This window comes from Gallinula chloropus, assembly GCF_964237585.1.
Source record: "Gallinula chloropus genome assembly, chromosome: 3".
In the NCBI taxonomy this organism is placed as follows: Eukaryota; Metazoa; Chordata; class Aves; order Gruiformes; family Rallidae; genus Gallinula; species Gallinula chloropus.
In genome coordinates, this window is record NC_140087.1 from 43200958 (window position 1) to 43220495 (window position 19538).

At 39.6% G+C, this 19538-nt stretch overlaps 1 protein-coding gene across 1 annotated transcript; it reads left to right on the forward strand.

The window, feature by feature from the left end:
• Window positions 1-6669: 6669 nt before the first annotated feature.
• EDARADD (EDAR associated via death domain) lies at window positions 6670-19065 on the forward strand (the record flags this gene model as incomplete). The annotated part of the gene is made up of 6 exons (XM_084261967.1): window positions 6670-6700; window positions 9662-9720; window positions 11318-11357; window positions 13834-13922; window positions 16065-16110; window positions 18689-19065. 6 exons carry the CDS (start codon window positions 6670-6672, stop codon window positions 19063-19065), a joined length of 642 nt encoding a protein of 213 aa, XP_084118093.1.
• Between the last annotated feature and the right edge of the window lie 473 nt (window positions 19066-19538).

Genomic DNA, 19538 nt, shown 5'->3' on the forward strand with positions numbered 1-19538 from the left:
GGCAGTGGAGCAGGCTCCCCAGGGAAGTGGTCACAGCACCGAGCTTGACTGAGTTCAAGAAGCGTCTGGATGATGCGCTCAGTGATGTGCTCTGATTTAGCTGGCCCTGTGTGGAGCCAGGAGTTGGACTTGATGATCCTTACCAGTCCCTTCCAACTCAGGTTATTCTGTGATTCTACTTGAGTGGGTTTTTTTGGTTTGGGTTTTTTTTTCCTCTAGGGATAATTTTTGGCCAGAGCAGCCAGCTGAACTGACTTACTGAATGTCAGCTTCATCACTCAACCTGATCCAGGGGAAGAGGCACAGGTACATATCCTGATGGGAAGGGAGAGTGTAGGACTGGCCCTTCGAGTGGCTGCTTGGTGTTAGATTGGTTTAGCTAAACCTAATTTTCTTTTATTATTTGTTATTTTCTACTGACCCTATAGGGAAAATGGTTGACACTTGAGAGATTATAAGTTATAGTATAGCATCAGTTGGATTTCTCTAGTTGTGTTTTGTCAATAGCTATTGGAACTGGTCTAAGACTTAGTGCTGCTTCTTTTTAGATACTTCAATAATCTTAATATTTTTTTAAGAGCACCAAAGAACAGCTCATAAACAATCTTTTGCTCCCACCAGTTAAATGTATATCTGTAATTCATTCCAGAATTGCAAAAAATTCATATTCGTGTGTGGAAAGCAGGAGTGTTGCAACAATTTCATGTGCAGGGGTGCTGGAACTAGGGTTTTATTTTCAATCCATCTGCTAATCCAGGTTCTTTTTTACAATCTTTCAGCCAGAGGAGAATACTCCTTCACTGGAGTATGGAGACAAGCTTTAAGGTCAAGGAAACTATTTTAGAGAGCTTAACAATGGACAATCTGAAAATCTTTTATTTACTTACAAATTAATTACTTTTCTGCACCTCTGACAGAATCTGCTTGTATCAAAAGTCAGTAGTGGTTTGGTTTTCTACTGCCATGTTGGAACTACAAAAAATTTGCTGTAGAAATGTATAAGAGAATTTAAAGAGTAAAATAAATGAGTAATTTATTTTATACATAAATATCATCTGCTACACCAGAGCTGAATTTAGCTCCATACAGTTTTCTAAGGTCTTTAGTTTTTTCAATCTTATTTTATGTTTTAATGTTAATTTCACCCTATTAATTCTACTTTGGTGGTAGTGTGAAAATATTTTTAAAATCCTAATATAAGATTTCTTTGTGAAATGTTATAAAGCTGAGAGTACCTACCAAGCCTGTTTCTTTTAAAGAAGTTTGCCGTGATGATACAATACTTTGGCAAGGGCTAAGGACAAGCATTTCCTGGAGAGAGATCTAATCCTAGTTTATAGCTTCTTGGGCTCATGAAAAGAGTATGGCATACATATTTAATTTTTCAGTATACGTGTACTGTACATACTTGGCATAAGAATTATTATCTTCTGTGATTTCATAATATGCATTGCTGTTAAAAACATTGACGGTTTTATTTGCAAGTTTTAATGTTTTCCTTCTATGTGTAAGCAAAGAAAGTCTGGAACATGAAAGCTAAAAACATTTTTCTATATTAGGAAACAAGAACATCAGAGTCGCCTCTTCCCTCTAACAATGTTGTTCTCTAGAGTGGACAGGGATCTGGGTGCACCAGAGAGGGACAAGCTGTCTTTTAGTGTACACAGCAAATCTGCGGTAGCCAAACTTGTGTCTGATGGGAACTAAAATTAAGTCCTGCTACTCTTCTTGTATTAGCTCCATCAGTGCTTTTAGTCAGCTCTTATTTGCTTCTGCATTCTGGCTGTAGGCAGAAATCATGATCTGTGGTCATCCACCATGTAAAAATGCATCTTAGAAATTGTATCAGTGAACAAGCAAGGCAAAACCGAGCAGCTTCACATTTCACATTGGGAGAAGTGTGGTAAATCCCAGCTGCTTTGCCAAGTTCATGAACTAAACTCCAGTAATCTGAAGTGGGGATTTCTGGAATTTTTTTTTTGCCCTTGAAACTTTTGGCCTTTATTTATTTTTCCAAATTAACATTTGAATGAGCCCTTTCTGAACTTAGGAGAGTAAACCAGTATGTCACAAACTTCTGTTTAAGTCTGGCAAACAGCAGCGGTGGGAATGCAATGCTTGTTGAGCAATGTAACATCTTGTGGTAGCCTAGTTGTGAAGATCTAGCGACACAGCAAGGGAGAGCTGTGGGTAGGAATTTATAATATACCACCAGACAAGTAGTGGACCACAGGAGTTCTGTGGTCTGTCAGGCCTGCTACAACTGAAGAACTTGAGTGCCCAAAACCTTGTTTTATCCAGCTGTTGTAGGGCCAAATACAAGTTCTTATGTTTCCTTACAGTACATGCTTCACTGACATCCTGTTCTGACCTCCTGGTATCTGCCTTAAAACCACAGTATATGCTCAGGTCTGAGGCAACTGTTGCAAATAACTTTTGAGAAGTACCCATGGACATCTGGACAAATGAGAGATGTCCTACAAAGGGAAAAACAATAGGTCAAATGCAGTACAGTGAAAAAAAGAAGCATTTTTAATGTAAAAAAAATTAATACAGCAATATCTTCACAATGAATATGAGGAAAAATACATAATGCAGTAAAAAAGAGTAGGAGTACATTTTAACTGTTTTGTAGGTATTGAAGAATGAACTATGAAACTTAGCTATATACATGTATCCTCATTGCTGTTTTGTGTGCGCTAGAGTGGAATGTTAACAACCTGCACTCTGCAGTGTATGACTACATCAGCTGAATCAAGAGCACAGAAGTAATCTCTGGAGTCTTACTGTCATTTCTGTAATACCCATCATTTTTGATGAAGGATTGTTAACAAAGAAAGGAGTCTACTAACTCTGTCAAACTTCTGAGTATAGCAGGTGAAGGTGAGCATGAATAATCTTGTTTAAAAAACCCAAACCTCAAGATTTATGTGCTTAGGCTTTGTTGTGTGCATGTGCTTAACTGTCAACAAAAATCTGATCGTGAGGTAGAGATCTCAACTGAATCTTTACACATTTTATTGAAACAAGCAGCCAGGCAGGGGGGCCCTGCTGGTGCCCCTGCAGAGGGATAAGCTGCAGCCTGAAACCAATCGTATTAGGCTCAGTTTCAATATGTCAATCTAGAAAAAGCAAGGTTTCTCTGTTCCTGTGGTGCGTGTTTGACTTGGACACAGCACAGCTCCCAGAGTGGTGGGAACATTCCCATATCATGCAGTTCTATAATGTAAACAAATCAGCCGCAGGCTTATGTAAGGTGGTCTAGGTGTGTGTAATTTCTTTTATTTCCTCCATGCAATGTTGTTTTCTGTCAAATGAATGTCAAAATTATGGCATTCCTGTGCAACTGTAAAAGAGCAAACTGATATAATTATTGGCAAAGGAAGTAGTTTTTTAGTCTTACAGTTTTAGTCTTTTTAGCTGCTGGTTAATTATTCCGATTCCAATACAGTCTCAGAATTTCAAAGAACTGGCCTAGTAACATAGTCAGCTGCCAGCAGTTGAAAGCTATAGGATATTGGAAAAGAAAATGGGAGGGAGGTATTTCCTAACTCCACTGAAATACGTAAGTGGTGAAGAGCTTATGTTGAAACAGAAGTACTTTACTCAATATCACTTTCCTTAAATAAAGGTGGTTTAAATGTGTAAAGCAAATGAATGAGGAAGAACAAATGAGCTTGCTGTGTAATATTGGCAGGCCTGTGATTACTGTGACTATTAGGCAACCCCTGTCAGGGAGGGGAAGATCACTGTTGCACTGTGTTAGTGGCGTTTGGGGTCTGGAACAGAAGTTCTTTATGTAATAAAGGATCAGTTAGAAAAAGGGTTTATATCTTTTTTTTTTTTTTTTTTTTTTTTTGTGGGTCATAGCAATAATATTTTGCTAGGCAGGAATGTCATGTCCATGGCAGGGAAAAGGTTCTGTCTGCACCCTAGTGCTGTGAAGGCAGGAAACCTCCTGAGAGTGTGGCCTAATTGCTACTTCAAACAATAAACTAACTGCTTATGTGTTGCCAGATAGTTTGAGATCTTTGGGAAAAGTTTAGGGCCTCATCGAAGATGGTTGGGTTTTTGGTGGGGCCAGGAAAGGGTTGAGAAGAAGCATGTGTAAACTTGATTTGTAAAAACTACTTGAAAATATTAGTTCTGTATTTGAGGGGAAATTTACAAAATTCTGAACTCTTCACGCTATTGTTGGTTACAGTGAATTTAGCAGCTTGCAGGATTACAGTAAGGTAAGATATACCTTGCATTTAAGTCCAGAAATTTGATTAGAAAATTAATCCACTGTTTTAGAGAATGTCATTGCTTAAAGTTATCTTATTCTGGATGTAGTTTTTGTGATACAGTTAAACTAACTTTTGCCAAAATAATTGCTGGCTTCCTGGACTGGTCAGTTAGTTAACTAACAAAGACTTTTGTATCACTCATTAAAGAATGATACAAGAACAGGCATGCAACAGCCAAGGTAATCTGTACTGTCGACAGCACTCTAGAGATATATTTATGTAATTGCAGGCTCCTCCTTCAGTACTTGGAAAAAATGTTAAATTATGATGACTAAGCTAAGTTTTGAAGCAGTAATGTTATCTAGACCATTAACTTCTATTATTAAATTGCATTATTTTAAAGAGTTCTTTATTAATAATTTGTTTTAAAATCTGTTTCAAATTGAGAAGCAAACACAATTTACAGCTATGCTTTTAAAAAACCCGTCCTCTTAAACAACATTAACCAGTTTTGGCTTCTGACACAAGTGCTCTTCCGCTAGATTTTTTTTTTATTGTTTGCTAAAATAATTTTTTAATGCTAACGTAGGAAGATTTCAGATTGCCAATTTTCCAGAACAATAAATGCCCCATTGATTGTAGAACCTGGCAAGGCCCCCAGCAGCAGTGCTTTCACATGTTTCTGCAGTTTACCTTCCTCTGTGTAACAGCAGTACCCAAGGGATATTTTGAAGGCTGTTAATGGATACTTTTTGTATAGATTATACATACATTTATACAAAGTGTTTGTAGCCACTGGCTGTACCTACTTCTGGGGTTAAATCCAGTCTTCAAACAGCACACAGAGGCAATACATGCATGCACTCAGGGCAAATACAATGTTGGTTTTATTGAGGCATCAATTTGGCAGGTTTCAAATCCAGAAAATTCTGAACTCTGCTGTGGTTTTATTGTTCCTTACAGTTATAGGAGAAGCTCCAATTATTAGTCTAGCATTTGTGCAGATCTCTGTTGGTAAGAATACACTTTCTTTGCCCTCCAATTCAGCCTGATTTTCTATCACCAAAAGCACTGTGCCTCTAAGGAAATCTAGGGAAACCTACCTAGTCAGCAACTTTAATTCTAATTAGACTTACCGTTACCCTTTTAAAATAAGTAGTGCCTCCTTTCTTCAAGAATGAGTTTCAGTATAAATGGGGAAGCAATCAGAATCAACCCATGCCATGAACAGCTGCACTCCAATGATATGCCTTAAAAAAAATACTGTGGTTTTTACACATCATAAATTACAGAAATATTAGTGGTCTGTTAACCCTACATTACGTGTTTGTGTGTACGTAAGCCAATGGCAAAACCTCCGTTTATCCAGGTGAAATAAGGGGGGATGCTCTACATCTTCCCAACACCATGTCAGTACTCTCACTGGAAAATAGCCTGTGGGAAAGCACTCAATTGTAATGCTTAAGGGACCAAAGGCTGCTTTTAATTACTCCAGTGTAAGCCAGTTGCCTGAATTGGAGCGCTCCCTGTGTCGCAGTAGAATTTGGTTGCAGAGTTACCTTATTAATAAGTAAATATGGTGGGTAACACAAATGTGGTATTGTAATGGCAAATTCAGTTATGTTGGTTTCTCATACCTGAGAAACAGTACAGTAAGTAGCAATACATGGTATTTCTTCTTGAAAGTGATTTCACGTTAGGACCCCGTTTAAGAAATCTGTTACTTTAAGTCTATTGACACCATGAGTGAGAGGATTTGGCAGAGATGACAGCGGGGACCCAAAGCAATTATATATACAAGGATCTGACATCCTATTATTGGAAGTGCCTGTGGCATAGGAGGATGAATTTTAAATATTTGTGGGGAAAAAACCACCCAAAACCCGACGGTGGCGTTTATGATTGCTGCTCTGTGATACCTGGTAATTTTAACTCTGTCCCTGCGCTGTGAGTGATCTGCATGTACAACTGGGATCCTCGACCACCTTTCTCTGTCCGAGGGAGTTATTTAAGGGTGCGAGTATCTGCAAGAGCAGGAGAACGAGCATTTGATTTGTTTTTGCTGAAGCAACTTACTTTAGGTCCAAACCAGAGTTACTTGATGAACCATAACATGCGCCCGCCGGAGCGAGGAGTGTTCGCGCGGTGAGGCACCCCCAGCTCGGAAGAGTTAACCCGACGTGGCCGCGGGAGCACGGTATTTCCCGCCGGGGAACGCGGGATCCTGACGGCAGCCGCGCTCGGCCCCGGCGGACACGTTTTCGGCCCCGGCGGGAAGTCGCGCCGGAGGTGGGACGTCCCTCCCCGCGGAGGGCGAGGCGAGGCACCGCGCCCGGCCCTACCTGCGGCGGCAGGAAGGAGGCGGCGCGGCGCGGCTGTGGTTCCGGGCACGTCGGCGGGCGCCGCTCGTTCCTCGCGTTGGGACCGCGCCGCCCGTCCCATGGCCGCTCCGCAGGACCCGCTGCCCCCAGGTGAGGACCCCGCCGCGGGAAGCCGGGCGGGTGAGGTGCCCCGCGGGGCGGCGGGAGGGGCGACGGCTGCTCCCAGGCCACCTCCCGCGGGTCCCGGGGGTGCGCGGGGTGCGGCCCGCGGCGCCCCGCAGCCCCGCGTCCCACCCGCAGCAGTGGCTCCTGGGGGGCAGATGAGGAGCCTAGTCCCGGCCGAAATTAAAAGAGTTTGATAGTTGCTCCCTTCCCCCTCCGCACACGCTAATTAGTGCAACTTGTCTTGTCAAGCCTGCTGCAGGGTTTAAACTGCAAGTTAACTTGTGCTTGCAAACAGCGTATTAAAAAACCATTTTTGTAAAATCCCAGACACTGGGTGGTTAGGAAGCCCGAACTCTTTTACCTTACACAGCTAATGGTGCGAATGCCTTTTGAGTACCTCATCTCAGGTGCACCAGCATCCAAGTCTTTCCCTGCCTCCTCAAACAGTGATAGTTATGAGTAGTTAACAGTAAAGAGAAATGCATGAGAGCTGATGGACCTACTGGAGAACTGGTTACTCCATGATAATTTGCTGTGTTTCCTTCTCTTATTCAAGATCTCAACTTTATGTGTCTGGTCAAAACATCATTGTTGATTTGGGTTCATCTCTATGAGGAACTTCAGTGTTAGGGTGATAACTTTGTCCGAGTTGTACTAAGTTGTGCTATTAAAGTGTTTGCTCTGTCTCAGTGTGAAAGAGCTCTTATAGGTGCATGGTTGGACTAGGGTAGACCTTGCATGCTTTCCTCGGTGCTGGTGGTGTGAAGGCTATGTTGCAGGTTAAAACCGTGACATAGGGGAATACCATCTTTGCTACTACATGGTGCTCTGTGCTCTGTGAATCCCCTCCTGTTTAAGGTGAAAAAGCTGAGCTTTCCAAAAGTCTGCTTCAGAGTTCCAACCAATATAAGGCCAAAGAGCAGGTGTAGGATTAGAAGCGTGAATGCGTATAGCATGTATACAGGTTTCAGTGTGTATATGCATATATACACCTACATATATATAAAAATTGCAAACTTTGCACTGGTAAGTGCATAACATTGCATCCCCTTTAAAGTGTCAATATTGAACGGAGAGAAATGGTGATGATGGGTACAAATCTGCTGCTCGTGTTGCAGGTTAGACTGGACAGGCTGAAGCAGAAGAGCCATGGCAGCTGCTGAGCAGCGTGCAGGTGCTGGGTGGTGGAAAGGAACCTTGGGAGCAACCATCAAACCTGCCATGTCTGAGTCAAATCAGCATGTGCAAATTATGTCCATCTGAGTCAACTCACAAGTGGTTTCTGGGGAAGTAGCTGCAGGCCAGCGGCTGTGTGCTGTCAGTGAGGAATACAGTGACACTGATTTTTCTTTTTGAGGAATTCCAAATAATGTTGTCATCAGGCAGATGAGTATGAAATCAGACAGTCTGCACTGAATAGTCAGTCAGGTGATATCTGTATTTCCTGTTGGCCTTTCAACATGCAAACCTGTGGATGTTTCACATTTGAGATAAACAGAACTTTCCTCCCCACTGTTTTGTGCACCTGCATCCAGCTGCGTGACATGAGCTGCAGAATGCTGTAGGAGGTACATGTGGGAAAGAGAGAAGGGACATGGCATTTTAATTGCCTTATTCACAATTAAATATTAGGTCTGTGGTTTTCAAATTATCTGCCTAATATCAGCGGTCAACAAGACCAAGATGAATCATCCACAGCTAGTATGTTGAGCCTTTATTCTTAGGTACAGATATTCATATACATATATATGCCGCACAAAGAAAATATTGGAACTTGGTGGTGTTCTATAACCTAAAAAAGTGGAAACTGCTGTTCCTCATTGTGGTGGTTTAGTCTTGGCTGGAGATCAGATGCCCAAAGAACTAGGAAAACAAAAGGAAAGACACTGGGGGAAAGGGAAAGAAATACAGTTTGAAAATATTTTTCGGAATGGATACTGAGGGAGAAAGATGTAGAGTCACAGACTCACAGTGATTGTGTTTCTGTGTGAGACCTAGAAAGCAGCAGTCAATTAAAGACACAACCCTGTATCCCATCACCTCTTGATGGGGTCTTGATTCCAATCACACCTTACTGGTTCTGGTTGAAAACATTTAATGTATACTTGTGGCAAGCATGAAGATTTTTGGAATGAGACTGACAAGAATGTAGTAAAAATCCTGTTACTTAATTTAAAATGCTTTTAAGTTTTTGACAATGGCTTCCTAATCAATGGGAGAGATTCCTCAGGGAAATAGCAGGGTGATGTTCAAGTACAGGAGAGGTTTTGTGAATCCTGACTTCTGTACAAGATTTATTTCAGATTCTCTGTGCGCTTTTGGCTAGTACCCCACTATTATTTGTCATTTTAGCCATTGATGCAGAGAGTTTGACATTTAATAATTCACCTGCAAGTACTTTGAAGATTTATTTTTATATCCTTTTGATGTTAATATAATTGAAGTTCATGATTCTATTGTATACAAATAATGTTTACCTCAAATATATTTTATTATGTTTTGCACTAATGTGCTATTTATCGTAGTATTATTTTTGTTGTAGTGGGTATGTTTACTGTGTGAATTATTGCTTTGAGGAAAAAATGGAGTGTGTCACTTGAAGAACAAAACTCACTTTTAGAAGATTTGCTGGATTTTACTCTTTATTGCAGAATTGATTTGTGATTATTTTTTTAAAACTAAAAATAATTTAGAATTTTCATTTAAGCCTATCTTTAATGAGCTTAGAGTTGGGTTTCCTTGTTGCATGTGGTTTCTAATCACGTGCTAATAATGCTGATGTTTTGTAGTTTGTCATGTTTCCTTGTGGAAATGTAACTTGATGTAATGCAGGTAATGGCTGCATAGTTTTGCTCTAGTTTGGTCAGACAAAGAAGCAAAATATGAATTGCCAGACAGAAATGTTTTGAGGATCATGCAGTGATAAAGCTTTCTTATTCCCAGCAGATCATGCAGCAAAAGAGCCAGTGGAGGATACAGATCCAAGCACTCTTTCCTTAACGATGGTATGTTTTTGGTCTAATGCAGTTAACTGTAGAAAGCTAAAATTATTTTATGTAGTGCAGAATGGAGGTAAAACATTCAAGATTGTTAAATTAAACTGTGTGTATATTTGTATAGTGGCTTGTATATCCATGCAGTGTGAATAAAAATACCAACAGGTACTTTAACTGAATTGGATGTTACCAGCTGAGCTGTCCATGGAAGAGCCTCTGGAGGCTATAACATTTTTTTTTCATTTCAGAAAGCCCCAAACAATCAAGAAAGATTGTTGCTGACATTTTTCTGTTTATATAGAAAAACCACCTAAGGCTTAAAATTTCAATTGTGCTAAGTTGTTATTCCTTCCTGTACCTATTTTGTCTGGTGATATAGTCATGGCAAGGTAAGGTGAAACAGCAGTGCCTTATAGAGGGCATGGGTGAACCTAGGGGAGACCAAACAGCACGGTCTAGTACTGGCTGGCAAACAGAGTAACAGCATTTATGACAAGCTTCTGTGCCTTACAGTATTAAATGCAGCAGTCTTGTGCTAAAACAAGGACTATGTCAGGTGAAAGTAACATGAAATTCTGTGAAGTCTTTTAATATTTTATCTTTTTAATCTTGCTATGGATTGTTTACTCCAGGGAAAAGTTAGAATGCTGTGTTGCCCAGAGAAGACTGCTGTCTAATGGAGATCTGTAAATAGATTGAAATGCATTGGGTTATTTTATGGATGGCAAATGAACAAGCTGTTGCTTTGCCATGTTGTTTTCCCATTTTGAAGCTTTGCAACAGGGAGTCAGGAAGAAACTCTGAAAATCTCACTAATACTTCAAATGCTGGTCCTTCAGTGGGATCCATTATTGCAGTCTGAACACATGCATTTGTGTCACTGATAACAGGCTTCATGGTTGGTTTTGTGGACTGATTATATCAGATACTGGGTTCTGCTAAAGGGAGGTTTTAAAAAGTTGCTATGTCTGTCTAAGACAAATGAAAGCTTGTTTATCCTATTCCCCAACCCAGTTTTAAGATGCCTTTTATCTGCTTGATTACTAACTTACTAGCTTCTATAAAAGACACACCTACTTTTACATCAGGGTAGTGGGTCATAGGGAAAGAGGTAGATTTCAAGTGTAATAGTAAGTTATAACGTACCTGGAGATTAGCAGCTGTCCCCTTAAACTCAGTAATAATAGTTTATTTTGTATATTAATCAGCTTTTTAATTTTAGAACAGAAGGAAAAATATATTTTCTTTCAGCACAGTAACATTTTTTGTAAAAACTTTATCTGCTAAAAAAGCTTTTAAAGTCATCTCTGTCCTGATACGCCTTACCTTTCCTGGATTATATTGCTACTTAAATGCAAAATTTCTTTCCCAGTCTCTGCTTTTTCCCTTTAAAAAGTAATGTCTTTAAAATACAGTGTCAAAGTGGGAATCTCTTTTACTTTTGCATGTGCTAATCACTAGTGTTAGTAACATCCCAATTCCTGAATAAGACAACAGATCAACTAGTAGCAGTTTAAGAGATGCCACGACAGTTGTACAGTTTTACATACTCTTTCTCCAGCACAATTACACTCAAGCATGTGTATCTCTTGCCTTTTTGTGACAGACTGAAAAATATCCTGTTCAAGATACAGGAGTACCTAAAGGTAAGTGTCATGGCTTCTGTCTGTTCGGGTGTCGTAGAGCTGTGTTATGTGCAATAAGAAAAATTGCACTCAAGTACTTGGATTGTACAGTGCAAATATCTCATTTATGGTTTCCTTAGACATGTAGGGTGGGCTTTTTTCGGGGGGGCGAGGGGGTCATCCCAGGCTTCACTGTTAGCTTTGGTCCAGGGAATGCACTGGCAGGGGCGTAGTTGAGGAGTGTTCTGCAGGTAGTGTGTTCTCCGTCCTGTGTTGCACAGCAGATCTGCTGTGGGGACAGACACAGGAAACGCTGCAGAAGCTAGGCACAGTGGAAAATTGGCTGAGGAGCGTAAGTAGTATACCACTGGGGCTAAAGAAAGATTAGACACTATTCTGGGGGCTTGAGGGAGCCAGCCAGAGGAAATGAGCATTTTCTCAGAAGCCCTGCTCAGTAGGGAAGGAGAACGTGGGATTAAAATGCATTTGAAATCATAAACAGCTTCCTGATTATTTGCAGGCAGCTGGTTTGTGCCTTCAACATCGTTATTAACACTGAAGAAATTTCTCAGCAAATTTTTTTTCAATGTCCTGATTTTTAAATTACCTATGATAATAGGTGGCCCTCCAAATTACTTTGATAAATTCCTAAATTTCGAATCTGTCAATGTTGTTTGCAATCTGGGATTGCATGCTTAAATGCATGTAATTTAGAAAGGAAAGCTGAGAGGAAGGAGAAATTTGAGCACTTTATGTAGGAAGGAAATGAACTTGATTTAATTTTAGTTTCTGCTTCCTCTTGCTGAGTGTAAAAAGATGTAAGTACTAATGTAGCTTGATGTTTCCCCCTTAGAGTTGAAAGTGGTACAAATACCTCTTAATATTCTGTTAATTTCCTTTTTTTTTTTCCTGATAATGACTTTTCATAACATAAACATACAGACTTAGAAATATGAATCTGTGAGCTAAAAAGTGTTACAGATGTGCATGTCCGATTCGGGTTAATACAGAATTGTTCACTTCAGGCAGAGTGCCTGAGTGAACAATTGGCTGGGGGTGGGGTGAGGGCTGTTTTGTTGCTTTTTTTGTGTCAGTTAATCAACCATTTTGGTGCCATAACTTGTAAGAGTTCTTAGCACCCTCTACTGATTATGAATTAAAGGTGAGTCGAGGGAACTTTTCATCTTGCAAGATGAGGCTTAATGTTTACATCATGGTTTGATTTTAATTCTACCTCCACTGAAATGCAGAATAAATTTCCCATATGATATTTCCACACAAATTAAGTGAATTTTGATGCTTATATTCTGTGTTTTCAGCCATACTTTTTTTAGAATTTTTTTTTGGTGTTTTTTTGGGTTTTGGGGTTTTTTTTCCCCACTCTGAACCTGCAGTCATAAAGAATAAAGATGATCCTTATTAAACATTTACCTTGCTGGGCATGGAATACTATTTGGCTTTAAGTTTAAACAGTCTTACAAAACCAGAAAAAGATGAAAATAATTTTTAAATTTATTTTCTTGCAAGTGTAAGGATGAATTTTTTGATTTTCATAAATTTTAGAATGAGATAAGGAATTACATCTTCTTTCTGTTAGCTGATGATTTGTGAAGATAATAGCTGTTCTTTAATGAGGTCTTACCACTAAATAAACAACAAATGGAAATGTACCACCACTACAAACTTGTCACTGCCATGGAGAGTTCTTGTGTGTAAAGCAAGTAGAATGTAATGTCTTTTAAGCTCCTATTGATGGTTGGTCAGCACCTTACTATGTGGAATTACGCAAATAGTTTACTGATGAGGAGTTTATTAATCATACAGAGTGAAAATTGTCTATTTGCCCAAGGTTCACAAAGGGCTTATGCATCCCTCGTACTCCATTTTCAGTGCTGAAGTGAAGCTTGATAGGTAAATAAAGTTTGCTCCATCCTGGGGAGTTGTACTTTTCAGTGGACTCCCAGGGCAGGTGGTAAATGCACTTGGAAAGGGATTCATTCAGTGCTTCAGATACCTCTCTGACACAGGAGTTAAGTAGGATGAGTCTGATTCACAAATGGGCAGAATAAAAGGTAAATATTTGTGTAGTACATATGTCAGTGATTATCATTATAAGCTGATGAGGAGAGCAAAGTAAAAGGGATGGTACTGACTTGCAGCAGTCGTCTTTAGCCTGCTTTGTTGTATTGGTTCGTTTAATGTTCTCTGGTCAGCTTGCTGAAAGAACAACATGACTTTAAGTATAGCATGGTGTTTGTTTAAAAAACAACTGCCACACTAATACCTGATGCCTGCAAGGGTTATTTTTCTTTGCACAGTCACACTTTGCATGATTATTGCAGTCTCTGCCAACTTAATATTTTGGGGTTTTAATCCAGCATTTTGCAGTGAGTGGCCATGATATGGAGTTAAATAGTGTATGCATTTCTGTTTGATAGTCTTAATATTTAAATTTATATTTGGGTGGAAGACCAGTGTTTCACATTCTTTGTCTTAGATGAGGAATACCTAACAGATCAAGTTACGTTGGAAATTGCATCTGTGAACATCAAGACCCTTACATCAGATTCTGGTTTAATACAACAGGTAAGAAAACTCATACCTGAATGTGAACTGAGATATTGCTGTTGGTTTAATAAGTATGCTAACAAATAAATGTATTTTCAGACTATATCTGGAGAGCATGGAATTACTCAGTAAAACAGACCAGAGTCTGTGCTGTCTTTTCCAGAGTTCAATGAAGTGAGCTTCTGTGAAGAGCAAAATAAAGTTATCTAATCATTAATGTGTAGTTTGTACTGTAGATAGGTTTTGATTAGTGTGTAGATGCTCTAAAGAAGAGCTAACATAACATTAAGGCTTTGTCATGCATGCTTTCCCTCTTTCCTGCTGAAAGTAGAGCCAGGGCAGAGAATAAGCAAAGCAGGAAGGATTCCTAGGTTTTCAACTCTGTGTGTGCTGCCCTCAGGGAGGTATATGACTGCTGTGCTTTGAATTTGGGACACTGCTCTTCCCCTAGTGGAAACAGTACTAGCTACCCTTGTTATTTTTTATCATGAAATACGAGTATGTTCACACATAAAGTAATCTAGGTATTAGTTTTCACAGTACAGTTTAAACTTTCATGAATCCATAAAGCCTGGGAAATGCTACTGAAGCTCAGTGCAGCAGCATAGCTATTGCAAACTAAGTGATTAGTATCCATTTTTTTTTTCTTTCTTTTGATTTTATATGCTTCTTTCTTTTGAAACAGATCTCTGGTGAGGCTGAGCTGAGCTGGGTAGCTCCTTATTGTCCCAATGAATTACTTTTTGGGGATTTGCTCCTAAGGGCGACAAATGACTACAGTCAGGGTTTCCAGATTTAATTTTTCTTAAACTTTGGGTGCTTACATGTTGCCATGAAGGTCAAGGTCATGTTTAAAAAGGTCTGTCCAGAGAAAGCTTATGTGGTGCAAGTACAAAAATTAAACTACTAGAAGATGGCAAGAATTTTGTGTTGCAAGTGGTATGTGCAGTGTTAGATCTGCTGAGCAGAGACCAGACATTTTGCGAGGTGAGTTACTGCTGCATGTATGATCTTGCAGTTTTCAGGGAGTAAAGAAATCCTGAGCACACGATACAAACTTTTCCTTTACTAACAAAGTCTTTAAATGTTTTGGAGACAGTTTACTTTCTTTGTAATTGGATTGTGAACGTATCCATGTTCACCACATCAACTGAAACTGCCTATATTCTATTTTTAGTGGATTTCTTATTAAAGAAAGCATAGCAGGTAGGAATAGAGTTTCTCATTACATTATATAGTTACCCAGCTAACATGTGTTTGCATGCACAGCCTGCAAAATGTTAAGAAGCCTGCTGTGATAGTTTTGGAAGAATGACACAATACAAAAAAAACCCAACAAACCCAACAATACTTTATTCCAGCTCTATAAGGGGAAAATCCCCTTCTGCTTTCATCTTTAAACCCGCAACAGAAGAAAGCTATTTCAGCTGGCTCCACACCCGCATAGTTAAAGTAAGGGCAGCTGCAGTTTCCTTCAGCCCTAGGATCAAGGTGCTGTGCTTCCAGTTTTTAGATGTTGCTCTCTAAATAGTAGAATTGAAATGTTACAACTGTATGTTGCAATCTAAATCTGCTACATAAGTTCATTATGCTTAATTAGCACTCAAAAAGCCACTGAGGAAATGTTTACTTCAGATCAGGAGGAGGGTTAGACCTGAGCCAGAAGAAATGTTCAAGTCCACTTGTTGTCTAGAAAAGCTTCCTATGTATATATAGGAATTTGTAAAATAAGCCCCTCCACTGTTCCTAGATCAATGAAACAACAGCTTACTGCTGCATGTTGCAGCCAAAATTCACGGGTTTTTTATTGCAAAGCATTAGAAAAAAATCTTTTAAATTCAACCATACGAATTGTTGAACAGCTGTTGAGGGATTAAGAAGAAATTATTCAAAACATGTAACCCCATGGCATATCATTAATAAAGATTATACTATTCAGTAGATAAAACCAATGAGGGGGGTTTGTGAGCCAAAGCAGAAAATGCTGCCTGAAGTCTGAAAATTGTCAGTAATTCCTCAAAACCAGATATATTCCCTGTCTGACTTTATAAGTAGCTCAGGATTCTTCTAAGTAATCTCCTGCTCCCTGTAAATTAGCCAAATAGTTATTCCAGTGTTCAAATACATTGTTTTGATATATGTTTGTTTTCTGCTTTGTAGCCAGAAGACAAAGACACACAAAACCATACTGATGAATCACTTTCAGGTAATATGTCAGTTTTACTGCTCTACATATTTTATTCCTAGACTTTCAAAGAAAGTACTTTACTAGAAACTGCTGTTTATCATAACCAAGGACTGCCTGGGTAATCAATGCCTGTAGAGCTCATTTCATTGCCAGTGTAATTTACAGCTTCCTCTTTCTTCTAAAGAGGGTGGTCATCAATAATGCAGACCATATAAAATGTATGAGTTGGGCTTTTCAAATAAATATATCTAGTGTATCCTCCACCTCTGAAAGAAATCTGTAAACAGCTACCTGCAGAGAGCAGAAGCTGGCTGTGGGGGCTTATCCCATAATTGTATGAGCTCGCTTGCGTGGGGGGGTGGTGTGTGTGGATGATACACAGCCCTGTTAATCTAACAGTGAAGAACTGAAAATTTCCTCTTAGTGCAGCAGCTTGTGCTATCATGTAGCATTGGGATCACTCAATTAGGTGGGCAGGTCTTCATCTGCTCATCAGTATCGAACACGGCTTCTTAGAAAAGCTGTGTTCCTCATAGTGCTTGTGGTAGTCTGCACATGGCGTAGCACAACGAGCAGGTTGGTTTAGTTTTGTTTACATATAACTAGGCCCTGTGTTTTCTTTACCCCTACTTCTGTTGGAGGATAAAACTTTCTCTGGCATCCCTGCAAAGCGAAATAAGATGAAATTCAGATAGAGTGCTCTCCTGCCCTTTGAGTTCAGGCAGGACTTTGATTGTATTACATTCATTTTGCCTGCTTTGCATAACTAAGTCTTGGTATGAGTGAAGGAAGCAAAGTGTCTCACTTCAGCAAGAGTTTAGGGTGCACAAGAAGAACAGAACAGTTCACACATGTATTTCTGTAGAGAGCAGCTGCAAGACCTGTGGAATACCTGTGAGCAAAGATGTCACCAGAACATGTTTCCCCCTCACAGGGAATCTAAGCATTTGTATGAAGCTGCGCAGCTGCAGCAGTGTTGCTGCACGTCCCAACTTGTTGGAAACTTCAGAAGTTGTCTTTGGCCTGCTAAAAAAGCAAGCTGATGAGCAACTTTACAAAAATAAATATAGTCTGTTCTTCCCTATAAAAGTAAAAACCAAACTACATGCAGAACCTACATTCAGCTAAACTGCTTTTATTGGCACTAAAATTCAGAATACAAAACCCCACAATTTGATGGTCTTTCTGGAACTTTCATACAACCTGACAATAATTACTGCAAATGAAAAAAAAACAAACCAACAAACCAAACAAAGCCCTGGATTTAACAGATGCTGTTGCTTCCAGGAGTAGGTGGCACTGAGTACCAGATTTGCACTTTGCCAGAGATATAGTTCAGGTCTTTTAGACCAGCATAGATCCACCACTTGTAAATTGCCTCACTGTTTGCTGTTGGTCTTTTTAATCATTTTTTTGATCAATGTCAGTTTTCTTGTTGCAGTGTCCCTTTTGTAAAATAATTTTATCTATTTCAAGCCAAAAGCCAAAGCTTTAGAAAGTGCTTCTAGGCTGCTAGGCTACTACTCTTTGGACATACCAAATTCTCCCTGTCTTCAAAATGGAACAGGTATAGTTAAAGTCACATCTGCAGCCAAAGTGCTCAAATAATGTCCTATGCCACTGCACTGTTAACGGTCTTAGTATTTACTCAGAAGTATGACTAGAACTGGTTTCTACATGCTTTTATGGGTTATTAATACATAATAATAACAACCTGGTTTATGGAAGGTGTCCCTATTCATGGCAGGGGGTTGGAACTAGTTGATCTTTGAAGACCCTTCCAACCCAAACCCTTCTGTGATTCTATGATATAGTATAATCTGATGGCACCACATTGTTCACAATGCTGGGGAGATATTGACTGTTGTGTGTGGGAGACTTCTAAATGGCAACTTTCAGTATTTGATGCAGGTTTTTATCACCACCTCCTTCCAGCAACTTGGTATTTTTATTTTTCTCACATATGGAGAAGTGTGCACTTTATTTCTCTCCATAGTGTACATTTAAAATGGGCTTATTTGGTAGAACAGGGACAGCTTTTATTGGAAGAACTCTTACAAAGAAAAGGAATGTTTCCACTTCTTCACTGTGTTATAGTACTAGATGTTAGTGGTGTTTGCAGCTGTCAGTTAGTGCAAATATTTAATGTAATGAAGGCAGCTCAGAAGTGCCAAACCTTTTCCTTCATTCCACAGCATATATACACATGAATGTGCATCTAATCCTGTTGATGCTGCAAGAAGGGGCTATGGCAGATTTGGGAAAGTGATATAGTTCCCCAAAACAAAAGAAAGGGGAATATCCCAGCTTGCACACTGGATTTAATTGCATGCCTTTTCTAGAAAAGTATAAATACAGTACTTTCAAAATTACTGTTCTTTTGATTGTAACCACTGAGTATAGTGAAGAGACAAGTCTTAGAAAATTAATGAGTACTTCATAAGGAAAGGCATTAACATGTCACTATTCTGACTTTTCTAGCAGTGAATCACAGGAACGTAATACTCTTCAACCTTTTGTGCTTTTAACTTTTTATTCCCAGTGCATCCACAGCAATAGATCCTAACTTCTACCCATGTAATGGTTTTCACTGCAGATCTCAAGAAAACCTGCAAGGAAAAGAGCACCTGCTCCTTGTGCTTATTCCGTGCACCAACCATCAGTGACATGCTCAATGATGAGGACTTGTTGTACACAGTGAGGCTAAAGCTGGATCCCTGCCACCCAACAGTGAAAAACTGGAGAAATTTAGCAAGCAAGTGGGGGATGACTTATGATGAATTGTGTTTCCTTGAACAGAAGCCCCAAAGTCCCACCTTGGAGTTCTTGCTACGGAATAGTGACAGGACTGTGGAGCAGCTGATTGATCTCTGTAAATTTTATAAGAGAATTGATGTTGTGAAAGTGCTGCTGAAATGGGTGGAGGAGGAATGGCCCAAGAGAGGGAACAGAACTTACCAGAATGACTTCTAGGGCAAAGACGTTAGTTTGTACCTGTTAAATGCTGGGCCTAGCTGCCACTGGTACATGGGGCATTTCCCTTGCAAGAGAAGAGTGAGCCTGTACTGACGGTTTGTATAGTGTGTAAGCTTTATGTACTGTATGCACATACACGTGTTCTGTGCCCTCAGGGTTGCAAACCTAACCTTCCAAAGGTGGATGCAATATGCAGGTTGTGTTCTTGATTCTACAAATGCCTTCAGTTTCTTTGCTGCTGTTTGTAGGCTTCCTAAGCAGAAGACGAATGAAAAAGCCCAACCACTGGTTTTATTGCAGCAGTTGGGACCATGTCAGCTGTGTGCTGTTGCTATTGGGAAAGCCACAATTAGAAGGCAAGTCTCTTGGCCTTTCAGGCAGCGCTTCCACAATTTTATATGTTCTACCTAGTAGAAGATGAGGTGACTTCTTTTTTTCTTTTTTTTTTTTTTTTCAATTTTTTTAAGCTC